Source organism: Leptodactylus fuscus, chromosome 1 (assembly GCF_031893055.1).
Source record: "Leptodactylus fuscus isolate aLepFus1 chromosome 1, aLepFus1.hap2, whole genome shotgun sequence".
Taxonomy (NCBI): Eukaryota; Metazoa; Chordata; class Amphibia; order Anura; family Leptodactylidae; genus Leptodactylus; species Leptodactylus fuscus.
Window position 1 is genome coordinate 185,474,734 of NC_134265.1, and position 13,421 is coordinate 185,488,154.

Here is a 13,421-nt window from a genome sequence, read left to right on the forward strand (position 1 = left end):
AGGGTATTTATAACCCCAATATATTCTTTGAATTCCCAGTCAGACAATGGCACTGTATACCAGTAGTAAAAATTGTGGGTGCACGTAACCCCAATATATTCTTTGAATTCCCAGTCAGACACTGGCACTATATGGCAGTAGCAAGAAATGAGGTTATTTGTATTCCCAATATATTCTTTGAATTCCCAGTCAGACAATGGCACTGTATACCAGTAGTAAAAATTGTGGGTGCACGTAACCACAATATATTCTTTGAATTACCAGTCAGAAACTGGCACTATATGGCAGTAGCAAGAAATGAGGGTATTTATAACCCCAATATATTCTTTGAATTCCCAGTCAGACAATGGCACTGTATACCAGTAGTAAAAATTGTGGGTGCACGTAACCCCAATATATTCTTTGAATTCCCAGTCAGACACTGGCACTATATGGCAGTAGCAAGAAATGAGGGTATTTGTATTCCCAATATATTCTTTGAATTCCCAGTCAGACAATGGCACTGTATACCAGTAGTAAAAATTGTGGGTGCACGTAACCCCAATATATTCTTTGAATTACCAGTCAGAAACTGGCACTATATGGCAGTAGCAAGAAATGAGGGTATTTGTATTCCCAATATATTCTTTGAATTCCCAGTCAGACAATGGCACTGTATACCAGTAGTAAAAATTGTGGGTGTATATAGCCCCAATTCTATTGCTAGGGGACTTGCAGGGTATTTCTGGGGTGAAGGTGGGGGGGCACACCGTTGGAACGGGTATCGGGGTATATATCGGGTATACGGGAATACACTGACAGTGTATTCCATTCAGGATCCTGGGAAAGCTGGGTTGCGGCGATTGAGCCCGTCAGTGCCACGTTACACTGACAAGCTTCTCCCTGGAATTTAGCTCTTATAAGAGCTGTTGGTTGTCTTCTCCTTCCTATCCTAGCCTGTCCCTGCCTACCCAGAATCTAACCCCTAGCTAACTGGACGGAAACCTCCGTCCCCGGTGAATTGCAAGCTCAGAATGACGCGAAGCTGGGCGGCGCTGTTCTTTTAAATTAGAGGTCACATGTTTTCGGCAGCCAATGGGTTTTGCCTACTTTTTTCAACGTCACCGGTGTCGTAGTTCCTGTCCCACCTACCCTGCGCTGCTATTGGAGCAAAAAAGGCGCCAGGGAAGGTGGGAGGGGAATCGAGTAATGGCGCACTTTACCACGCGGTGTTCGATTCGATTCGAACATGCCGAACAGCCTAATATCCGATCGAACATGAGTTCGATAGAACACTGTTCGCTCATCTCTAATAATAATAATAATATAGGTGGGGCAGTGCTAAAAATATAATTCTAAAAATCATAGGCAGAGCAACAGCCCCTGACACTGCTCTCTGCAGAGAAACCCCATGGGGAGGACACCTGAGCACCAGGGACAGGTGAATTTTTTTAAATTATTTTTTTCACCTCTCCCAGCCTAATTAAAAAATAATATTTAAGCCTGGACAACCATTTTAAGTTTCATTATTTCTAGACGTACTGCATCTTATCTTAAGAGGAGCCTGTTACTAGATCTCAGCATATTAACCCCAAAGTTAGATAGGTTAGGGTCACCTGAACCAAACAATGTTTTCCCCTTGTGAATCTCTGTCTCCATGACTGAGATATCACTTTTCTTGTCAATATGCTAATAAGCTCTTTGGAGCAATGGCAACACCCTCATTGCTCCAGTTTGCTAATCAGGAACACCCTAATTGCTCCACAAAGCTTCATTTTCATTTTGACAAAATCTGTGATATCTTGGCAATGGAGGCAGCGATTCACAAGGGGAAAACCCCATTTGACTCAGGTGACCCTAACCTATCTATCTGTATGACTAGGGTGATATACTGGGTTCTGGCGACAGACTTCCTTTAGTATAGATGCATATTACACACTTTTTAATATATTCATGACTACATGACTATATATATATATATATATATATATATATATATATATATATATATATATGTTTAAATTGTTATGTATATATATGATATACAGTTGACACCTTATTATGTAGGTGTAATTATGTAGGTGTAATATATATATATATATAACGCCTTTATGTGGACCCTACTCAAAGACATGTCTAAATATATAAACAGATATACATATATATATATACATATACTGTATATATATATATATATATATATATATATATACTCTGTATATTCACATCAGCTTTTACTGTTATTCTTTCCTCTGTTCTGTTATGGGGACAGAAGAATCCGTCTAATAGTGGACACTAATAGGAACTGTTGAGTTTCCAGTACGTTCTCTCATACTTCACTGGACAAGAAGAGTCCTGTGATGTTAGACTGATTCTGCAATGGAGGCTCCTAATAGAGTCTTCTACCCAGCTATGAACCTAGTCTTATACATAATGTACATAGAATGTACACTATTTACAGACATCTCTAACTATACATAGAGATATATACATAGATATAGCTATATACAATATAAATGGATATTTCTATACAGTATGTATACATACAGTACACATTCAGTATATAGAGATATCTTCATTACATGCGGTCACTATTTACAGATATTTCTAAACATATAAATATATACAGTACATGACATAAATTTACATATATCACACATGGACATTATACATGTGGCATCTTGATATATATATACAGTACATGAATATATACATGACATAGATTTACATCTAAATTAAAAAATCTTATTTTACATTATTATTTTATTTGCTTTATTTATTCCATTTACTTACTTCCATTTCAGTATAGGGGTAATGATGGTAGATGTCAGGAAATAATAAATATTGTTAATCTTATTGCCGCATCACTATTACCAGTATTATACTTTTGTATTTTTACATTAATGTTCTTTGCTGTTATTATTGTATTATTTTATTTATTGTATTATTGTACTATACTATTATATTGTTCGCACCTGTTCTGGTTTATGGGAATTTGGACTCAACTATTGTCACTTAAGCTCTAGTGTCTCGAGGTACAAGCTATGATCAGCTCTCCGTCATGTCCATCATGTTATCTGTTATACATCTGATATGTTTTAGATATCATAATAATATAATATAAATCATAAAGTTCTTACTTGTATAACTATGTGGAACAGCAGAGCTGACAGTGCTATTCTGTCGGGCGCCATAATAACCCAAACCTGACTGAGTGGAGCTAACAGATTATAATTGATGCCAATGGCCACAAGAAGAAATCTTATTACAATAAGCAAAGACGTTAATGGAAATATTTCTTATGTGTTATATAAATGATGAAGCAGAATAATGTAGAGAGAACCTCATGTGAACGGAGACTAATAATGGACACTTAATAAGAGTCGCCCCCTGCTGTTATCTGTGATATGTGCTGTCTAATGATCCGTCATGTCTTAAGATCCTTAGCAATATGATCAGATCTCTTACCAAAGACGTCACCATACAGTTATCACCTCTGCAGAGCCGAGCGCACAACGTCCATCCCCTCCATCACTGCAGTAACTGACAGCATCCAACTGCTTTTTGAAATTCAGATCCAGCAATCTTATTGGTTGGTGGCTGCAGTTACCATGGTAACAGATGCAGCTGTACCAATGTACCAGCTGTACCTTATGTACCAATACTATTTTAGAAAAGAGGCCTTTTTCATTTTCCATAGACATTGATATATAGGGGTTTGTATATTGCAGGATTAGGTCCATTGTACTTACTGATTAACTGCCACCATTGATTTCGCATTTTACATTTGGAATTACATATGGATATTTTTCATTCACTGCTTTGGAAAATAATAGCACATTTATGGAAAAAAGCAATTTCACTGTTGTTTGCAAATATTTATATAACATGTTAACTTTATTATATGGGTCGTAGGGAGGGTGGCATAACATACATACCATATGGTACATGGAATTGCTAGAAAAGCATTGCCACCTAATACCCTATCGCAGTGATGGCGAACCTTTTGGAGACCAAGTGCCCAAACTGCAACCCAAAACCCACTAAATTATGGCAAAGTGCTAACATGACAATTTAAACTTAATACTGTGCAGATCCACAATTGCGGACCGTTACGGACCCACAAATACAGCTGTGTGGATGGCGCTTTACAGAGATTTCAATAATACAAGCAACTTTGTACTGAAATGTAAAGGTCTCTGCATTTAGTATTTTTGAACAATTAATGTTTACTATTTACATTGCACAGGATCTGTGTTATAGTGACCGTGCAATGTTATTACAGCCTGTACTATATCATGTCTCATATAAAACAGATACTGTGTGATATAAATAGTGAGGGGACCCCAGACAGTATTATATGGTCCGCAGTGGCCCCCAGACGGTATTATATGCCCAACCCGTGTTCTTCGTTCACTCAATGACCTAACACTTACATCCTCTATTATCAGAACCTCCCACGCTCATATACAAGACTTCTCCCGAGCTGCACCACTTCTCTGGAATGCTCTCCCCCGGACAATCAGATTAACTCCCAATTTCTACAGTTTCAAACGCAAACTAAAGGCACATCTTTTCAGACAGGCCTATCACAATTTCTAACGTAAACCCTTCCGTACTATAATTAGAATCCCCAAAATTTAACCTTCCTCTGTCCCCACTCCCACATTACCCCACATGATATGATGCCTTTTCAGGCTAACTTTATTTGTCCAAGCTCCATCCACATGTTACAGGACACCAATAGTGACAGCTCATAAAGTTTTGTTTGTATAATGACAGTAACCTCTATTACAAAATTGTCTGACCTCTGTTTAAGCAATACCGCCCCTGCTACCTCTTGTGTCACCCCCTCTACCTCATAGATTGTAAGCTCTTGCGAGCAGGGCCCTCAGTCCCATTGTGTGAAATGACGTTCTTTGTTATGTATCTGTCTGTATTTGAACCCTACAAATTGTACAGTGCTGCGGAATATGTTGGCGCTATATAAATAAAATTTATTATTATTATTATTATTATTATTATTATTATATGCTCCACAGCAGGCCCCCCTACAGTATTACATGCTCCACAGTAGGCCCACCACACAGTATTATATGCTCCACAGTGGCAACAACACCCCTCCCAGTATTATAGGCTCCTTAGAACCCTTCCCCCCAGTATTATATACTACTCAGTATGTCCCCACATACACACAGAGGAATTTATTTATTTTTTGTAGAGCTGAGTCTGGGCTCTGGCAGGCAGCCCAGGGTCACTACAACCCCCTTTCCCCTGTCTTTAGTTCTTTATCTTGTTGTAAAACAATAAAACAACATCAGGTTGTACACAGAAAAAGTAATTTCCTCTCTGACCCCCTTCCCTTTGTATACACACATACCACTGAGGTGGATTGATAACACAAACATAACAAAATATTCACCAATGATATTTATATATGACTAATATGATTAATTAATAATGCATACACAATAATACATAGCTTAATTAATCACATAAGGTCTTATTTTTTGGGCGACAAATTGTATTCGTTCTATTTGTTCAATTACGGGTTGTCTATGATCTTTTGATCACTTTTGATTATATTGTTTCAGAGAGTGAAATGACCAAAAACCTGTGTTTTGGGCATTTACCTTAATCTATTTTTGCATTACAGCATTTACTAAACAGGATAGGTATTTTTACATCTTATAAATCTGGGCATTTTTTGCTTTTGGTGATACCAATATGTCTAATTTTTAGATGTAAAATGGTGAAAGATGACCAGTATACAAGCCTTCCTGTTTTCAGAGATCACTTTTCAGCTGTCATCTTATTGTGACCACAAGCAGATTTACAATGAAAGGTAACATCTATACCTAAAGGCCCATTCTTATTGTGCAATTTTCAGGAATATTACTGAAACGACTGTTCCTAGAAATGCTCAATCCTGATAATTAGCCCGTGTAAATGTGGGAATGATCACTGATTTGTTGGATGACTGCATCTTTATGCAACATAAAAGATGCTAAATTCTCAACCGCACATCTCCCATATACCGTATTTTTCGGACTATAAGACGCACTTTTTTTCCTCCCAATATGGGAGGAAAATGTGTGTGCGTCTTATAGTCCGAATGCAGCGTGCGCAGCGTCTGTGTCCCGTCTGTGCGAATGAAAAGAAGAGCAGCACGGTGCCTGCCTGCTCTGCCCCTCCTTCCCTGTCTGTGTCGCGTGTTTGCAGGAGCGAGATCTGAGAGGCAGGGAAGTAGGGGCGGGCCAGACAGGTGAAGGAAGCGTGGTTTCAAGCTTGCCGAGAAAACCACGCCTCTTTTACCCGTCTGGCTCGTCCCTCCTTCACTGCCTCTCAGATCTGGCTCCTGCAATAATGCCACACAGACAGGGAAGGAGGGGCGGGCCAAACGGGAGGAGGAGGCGTGGTTTTCTCGGCAAGCTTGAAACCACACCTCCTTCACCCTTCTGGCCCGCCCCTACTTCCCTGCCTGTGTGGCTTCATTGCAGAAGCGACATCTGAGAGGCAGTGAAGGAGGGACGAGCCAGACAGGTGAAAGAGGTGTGTTTTCAAGTTTGCTTAGAAAACCACACCTCCTTCACCCGTCTGGCCCGCCCCTTTTTCTATTCTTACATAGCTTCACTGCAGGGTGTCTCTTTCCATCCATGGATGAGATTAGATAGAATAGATAGACAGACAGACAGACAGACAGACAGACAGACAGACAGACAGACAGACAGACAGACAGATAGATAGATAGATAGATAGATAGGAGATAGATAGATGGATAGATAGATAGGATAGATTAGATAGATAGGATAGATAGATTAGATAGATATGTTCAAATCACCCCCATAGCCCTACAATACATATAAAACAAAAACATTACTGTGAAACACATACACATTTGGTATCCCTGTGTCCGAAAGCCCCCGGTTCTATTTACATTGGTGAAATATTATATTATTAGGTTATTAAATATTTCACCAATTTTTTTTCCTTAAAATTTTTTTTTTCCCTATTTTCCTCCTCTAAAACCTTAGTGCGTCTTATGGTCCGGTGCGTCTTATAGTCCGAAAAATACGGTAAACTGGGTAATGTGCTGCCAACAAATACAAATTGTATGGGGATGAATAATCCCCATACATACACAATGATTGCTGTATTTAAATGGAGCAAAGGTGTGGTCATTAATCAGAAACAGTTTGCAATCATTGCTTGTAAAGTCAGGGCTCGTTCACATCTGCGCCCCGGCCTCCGTTTAGCAGGTTTCCGTTTCCTGCCCAAAACTGGGCAGGAGACGGAAACCTGCAGTCATTTTTCAAACCCATTCATTTGAATGGGTTCGGAAAGTGTTCGGCCGTGAGCACTGGTGAGCGTTTTGTGCTCTCCATGGTGAAAGTTTTTTTTTTTTAACTGGACACAAAGTCAGACACGCAGGACTTTGTGTCTGGTTAAAAAAAAAAAAAACGGGTTCACTGCAGAGAGCACGAAACGCTCACCAGTGCTCACAGCCGGATACGGTCTGACAGGTTTCCGTCTTCTGCCCGCAGAAGACGGAATCCTGGTCGGAGATAGGGCGCTGGTGTGAACCCAGCATTAGTCTGTATAAAAGGGCCTGAAACTTGTTTTTTTTTTACATAATGGAATAAATACTATGTTTAACATAAGGTGCTTTTTAGCCAAATTAAAGCTGGAGAGTCATGAATGAAAGAAGCAGGATTGAAACATTGAAGATTGACGGGAGAAAAGGACCACATCAAGTCCATTTACCCTATCCTTATATTACTACCATTTTATCCTAGAATAGATATGCATTTATTCCAGGAATGCTTAAATTCTCCTATTGTAGATCTTCCAACTATATCTGCTGGTACATTAGTTCGATGCCTAAACTCAAATCTTTCAGTGACACCATATTTCCTGAAATTGATTGTGATGTTACCCACAACTAATTTCAAATTGTGCCCCATTGTACTTGTATTTAGTTTTTTTTTTTAATTAAAAACATCAATTTTTCAGGTCAAGAACGAAACCCAAATGCTAGTGTGAACCTACCAACATCTGCACAGCTTGTTACACTATGGTCGAGTCCCCATGGGCTGGAAACGCCATGATTTGCCCGAAAAATTGCGGCATTTTACAGTATCTGTAAAGTGCATGGGATTCATGCGAATCCCATGCTCACTTTGCATTTCGAACCGTAGCGCGGACACGCTGCATTTTCCAAAAACGGCATGGTTTTGGAAGTTGTAGCATGTCAATTACCGTATTTTTCGGACTATAAGACGCACTGGACTATAAGACGCACCTAGGTTTTAGAGGAGGAAAATAGGGAAAAAAAATTTTGAAGCAAAAACTGGTAAAATATTTAATATATGGGAGTTGTAGTTTTGCAACAGCTGCAAGGCCACATTGACAGGTGACCCTGCAGCTGTACGGGGATGCATAGAGTGTTTTTTTTTTGCGGGGCCAGAAGTACTTTTTAGTTTACCATTTTGGGGAATATCTATTTCTTAGATCACCTTTTATTGAAAAAAACCCCAGTGGTTTATGATATATGATTTTCTACTTTTATATATATATATATTCTAGGGACAGGAGGTGATTTAGAACTTTTATTTATTTCATATTTTTAAAGTTTTTTTTTTACTATTTTATTCCCCCCCCCCCCCCCCGGGGGCTTGAACCTGCGGTCACTTGATTGCAAGTCCCATAGACGGCAATACAACTGTATTGCCGTCTATGGGACATTCTGTGTATTAGTATTACGGCTGGTCATAGACCCAGCCGCAATACTAATATAGCAGTGACAGACCCGGGAGCCTCATTAGGCTCCCGGCTGTCACCCGAACAGGTCGGCTCCTGCGATATCGCCGCGCAGGAGCCGGCCTGCAACTTTACAGGTACGGGGGAGAAGGACACTGTATACACCATGTTCTGTAGATGTCACCACCTGTATACACTGTATATAGTCACAAGGCTCACAGATGGTATACAGCGCACTGTATACACCATGTTCTGTAGATGTTACACCTGTATACACTGTATGTAGTCACAAGGCTCACAGGTGATATACTGTGTAATATAGGGGTACTATTTATTGGAGGAGCATTATATACATTATTTTTTTTTTACATAGCAGAGTACAGGAGGGGCCCGATATAGGTTATATATAGCATATACAAGCGGCAGTATACATATACATGGTGCAGTGCACATTGTATAAACGGGGGGGCAATACATATAGTATATACAGGAGGCAGTACATATAGTATATACAGAGGGCAGCACACAGTATATACAGGGGGCAGTACACACAGTATATACAGGGGACAGTACATATAGTATATACAGGGGCAGCACACACAGTATATAAGGGGGGGGGGGGCAGTACACACAGTATATACGGGGGGGTTTAGTACACATTGTACACACTGAGTTGCCGGATGCCGAGCTCCTCCCCCTCTCTCTCGCTTTCCCGTCATGCTCCGCTTTCTGTCACGTGCCTGTACATAATCGAGTGAAGAGTGAGCATGCTCCGTGTACAGGATGTAATGAAGAGGCCTCGGATGAATGGTTTCTGTGTGCGGCTAGTTAGGTCTGAGGCTCCATGTGTCACCTGTATGGGGAGAAGCCACCGATACTGACCCGGCATCCGCTGTACTAGAGAGGCGGATGCCGGGGAGGGATAGACGCCGGGGCCTGAGACATCGCTGCCCTGCATGAAGCCAGCGGCGGGGGGGACGGAGGAGCGGAATAGCATCACTCCTCCCGCTGCTGGCTTCATGCAGGGCAGAGGAGCGCAGCGATGTCGCTGGCCCCGGCACCTGTAATGGCGTCTATCACTTGCCAGCTTCCGCCTCTCTAGTACAGCGGATGCCAGGCGCCACATTCAGACTATAAGACGCACCCTTCTTTTCCCCCCAAATTTGGGGGAAAAAAAGTGCGTCTTATAGTCCGAAAAATACGGACTATAATCTTAGGAAACGCTGCAGCTTTACCGTAGATATAACAGAAAGTCTGCGGAGGAAAACTCTGTAAACTTCCTGTTCAAAGCGCTGCAGGAAGAACCGTGATGTGCTCCCGCCGTGCTTTTTCCCGCAGAGTACAGAGCTTTAGCGCTGAGTATTGTCCTGTGGGGCCTTAGTCTAAGTTCACACTGAGTTTTTTGGTCAGGAATCCTCCTCAATTGGGAGGCTTTTTTTGGTGGCTGATTTTGAGGTAGATTCCGGACCAAAAAACTACGTGTGAGCTCAGCCTAAACTCCTTGAGACGTGAGTTTTAGGGTAAGTTCAGACAGAGTTTTTTGGTCCAGAACCTGAGGCGGAGGTGGCCTCAGGTTCGGGACCAAAAGCTGGGTAGCCGCAACTGAAAGTTGGTGCACTGCACCGGCATCCAGGCGGACACTCCGCTCCGCTCCCAATGAATGGGCCTAGATGGGAGGAGGGTGCGTCTTCAGGCAGAATCACGAGCCCAAACGGCCTGAAGAATGAGCACCTCGCTTCTTTTTCCGGGAGCCGAAACAAGCCAGCTCCCGAAAAAAACTCCAGAGCGGCTCCCAATGATTTCAATGGGAGCCGTCTTTTTGGTCAGGATTTTGAGGTGGACACGGCCTCAAAATCCTGACCAAAAAACTCTGTCTGAACTTACTCTTAATTTTCTCCTCAATGGTTGGTTTGTTCAAGTTCCCCATCATATAACACCCACACATACAGCATGCACACATTTTAGTAGTAGTAGTGAGTAGTGTCCTCACTTAGGGACACAGCACACCAACTGCACGGCCATAAGGAACATACATAAGCACATCTTCACTCAGTAACACACTAGTCATCCTCCCTCCTTGTTAACCGAATACGTCACATGGAGGCGTCGCCAGAATAGTCTCTCTGCGGCCCCCGTATGACGCACAATTCTCGCGTCCTCGGGAGGCGGAGTCTCGTGTTGCTGACCTCTGTAGTTTCAGTTCTGTGCCCGTGGAGTTCGTCTCTTGTATAACCATGTTCAGACTGGAGGGTCTTGGGCCGAAAGCTGATCCAGAAGAGATGCGAGCCAAGATGAGGCGAGATGTCATCAGCTCAGTGCGGAACTTCCTCATCTATGTGGCCGTGCTTAGGATCAGTAAGTGACAGACACGTGTGCATTGATTCCCTGAACACACCATGCACTCTCTATCGATGTGTATCTTCTGGGAGGATGGGAGTGCTATGGCTATTTCAGTAACGAAATGGTGGTGTGCGCTTAAACTGACATTTGGAGAAAAACCTGGAAGAAAGGCATCCTCTCTCCAAGATGAATTGCCTAGTCACTGCCTCTCCGATGTCCTGTCCGTGTCCTATTGCCATGAGCTGCTTTGTACAGGAAATAACTCCTGGGAGGCAGACACCAATGTAGGATCCTGGAAAAAAAAAGAATTGTCCTGCTCAAGTCTGATGCAGCTAATTCAGCTGCATAACCCATGTACAAGACACACTGGCTTTTTGCTGCAGGCTTTACAGGGCCAATAAAAGTAGTGCAAAATTGGAGGCAGAAGTCTTCTTCTCATTCCTCTTTGCCTGTGTGAATGGCCCCTTAAAAGGGTATTTTGGGCACTACAAGTTACCCCCCCCCCCCTACATAGTTATTGTAATTAGTGTAAAAAAAAAAAAAAAAACCTTAATTATTCCCCTAACCCTAGATCACAAATAACCATAAACACATTAGGGTATCTCCACATCCAAAAATGCCCAAACTACAGACACACAAAAATATTTTTCCAATGTCGAATGTGATTATAAGGGAGTCTGCTGCTAAAGTATGTTCAGTTGTCAGTACCGTGTTAGGCTAGGTTCACACGGGTTTTTTGGCCTGGATTTTGATGCAGAGGCCACCTCACAATCTGGTCCAAAGTCGCGGCCTTCCGCTCCGGATTAGGCTCAAATGAATGGGCCTAGTCGGGAGGTGTTGCGCCGCGGACACTGCAGTGGAAAGAAAGGGCAGGTTGTTTCTTTTTTCCGCGACAGCATAAAACCGCTAGCGGAAAAAAGAAGTGAACGGCTCCCACTGAAGTCAACGGGAAGTGTTTTTTTGGACCAGATTCTGAGGCGTATTCCACATCAAAATTTGGTCCAAAAATCCCCCATATGAACCCAGTCTCAGGGGCCGTTCACAGCTAGGAATTTGACACTGAATTTGAGGTGGAATCTACCACATATTCTGCCAGAAATCCTCCTCCCATTCACTTTAATGGGAGGCAGTAGCTGATGTTTTTTCTGCTGGTTGATTTTTTTTTTTTCAGTTAACAGAAAAAATTAAGTATCCGGCTTGTTCTTAAGGCAGACTCTGCCTGAGAACTCAGATTGAAAAGAATGGGAGCAGAAAATACACCTTTTGCAGGAGCGCAAAAATTTAAATTTGGCATGACGACATGCATAACAAAAATGTTATCACTGTAATGTATTTATGTAAAGTGGTGGTGGTGGTAGTAGTAGTTGAATATGTTTATGGTAGGTGGTTGGTGCCCTTTAAAATAAAACCTCTCCATTAGCTTCTATTGAACCACAGGGCTGAGGACACAAACTGTAAACTAAATGGATGGTGTGCTTATGCATGCTCACTCTGTCACCAAAAACTTTGATATTTAGCTTGATAAGAAAATGTCTGATATTAATGTCCTTTTGGTTCACATGGTAGTCATCTCACTTTTTGTCCACTGTGCCCTGTATATGGCTAACAAATATACTTATGCAAAGGGCATGGAGCTATGAGTACTCATTGACCATATGTACAATGTGATGCTGAAACCAGTTTAGATTGTGGATTACAGGGGTGTTCTATTTCATGTTTGTAATTTCTGTTGAGGTGTTGAGAACATAAAAACAGTTACTGTATACTCACTTCTCTGTTCTGGGGTCCCAGACTTTGGTGTTTTGTTTTCCATATCAGTAACGGAGTGTTAATGCTCTCCTTGAATTCTCAGCCACTGATTTGCTGCATCATTCACGTATGGGCCAAAGGTTATGAACCACAAGGACCCCAACAGAGAAAAATATGAACTGGAACAATCCTTCAATGAACCTGTTGTTAATACATATCTTCTATTTTTTTGACAGCTCCTTTTATCTTGAAGAAACTGGACAGTATATGATTAGGTAACATCTGCGGGGAATGGTCTCCTCCAGTTACCATATGCACTGAACTAATTTATCAGCTTTTAAACTATGGGCAGAGGAACATTGGAAGCGTCATCAACATTTTTTTTCAAGAAAAAAAGTTCTCTATTGTGTTGTCTAATTGCATGAAGATGTGTCTGGTCAAGATGTCCCCCTGGAATTGTGCAAGTTATGAGTGACTCTTGGTTCTTGTGCCATTGCTTCATTCATTTTGGATGGAATATAGCATACAAATGCACGCAGAGGCCTTTCTATGACCTTTTCTTCTCATAAAATAAAGACAAAAGGTTTTCTTTT

General features: G+C 41.5%; 1 protein-coding gene across 1 annotated transcript; it reads left to right on the forward strand.

The window, feature by feature from the left end:
- Positions 1–10,904: 10,904 nt before the first annotated feature.
- On the forward strand, positions 10,905–13,421 carry TOMM5 (translocase of outer mitochondrial membrane 5). The gene is made up of 2 exons (XM_075280625.1): positions 10,905–11,094; positions 13,065–13,421. Exons 1-2 carry the CDS (start codon positions 10,974–10,976, stop codon positions 13,097–13,099), a joined length of 156 nt encoding a protein of 51 aa, XP_075136726.1. The 5' UTR covers positions 10,905–10,973; the 3' UTR covers positions 13,100–13,421.

Excerpts from the sequence above, each read along its gene's own strand:
- TOMM5 (XM_075280625.1), top strand. The coding sequence starts at position 10,974 with ATGTTCAGACTGGAGGGTCTTGGGCCGAAAGCTGATCCAGAAGAGATG. Across the intron at positions 11,095-13,064 it reads TGTGGCCGTGCTTAGGATCA|CTCCTTTTATCTTGAAGAAA; the intron begins GTAAGTGACAGA and ends TTTTTTTGACAG.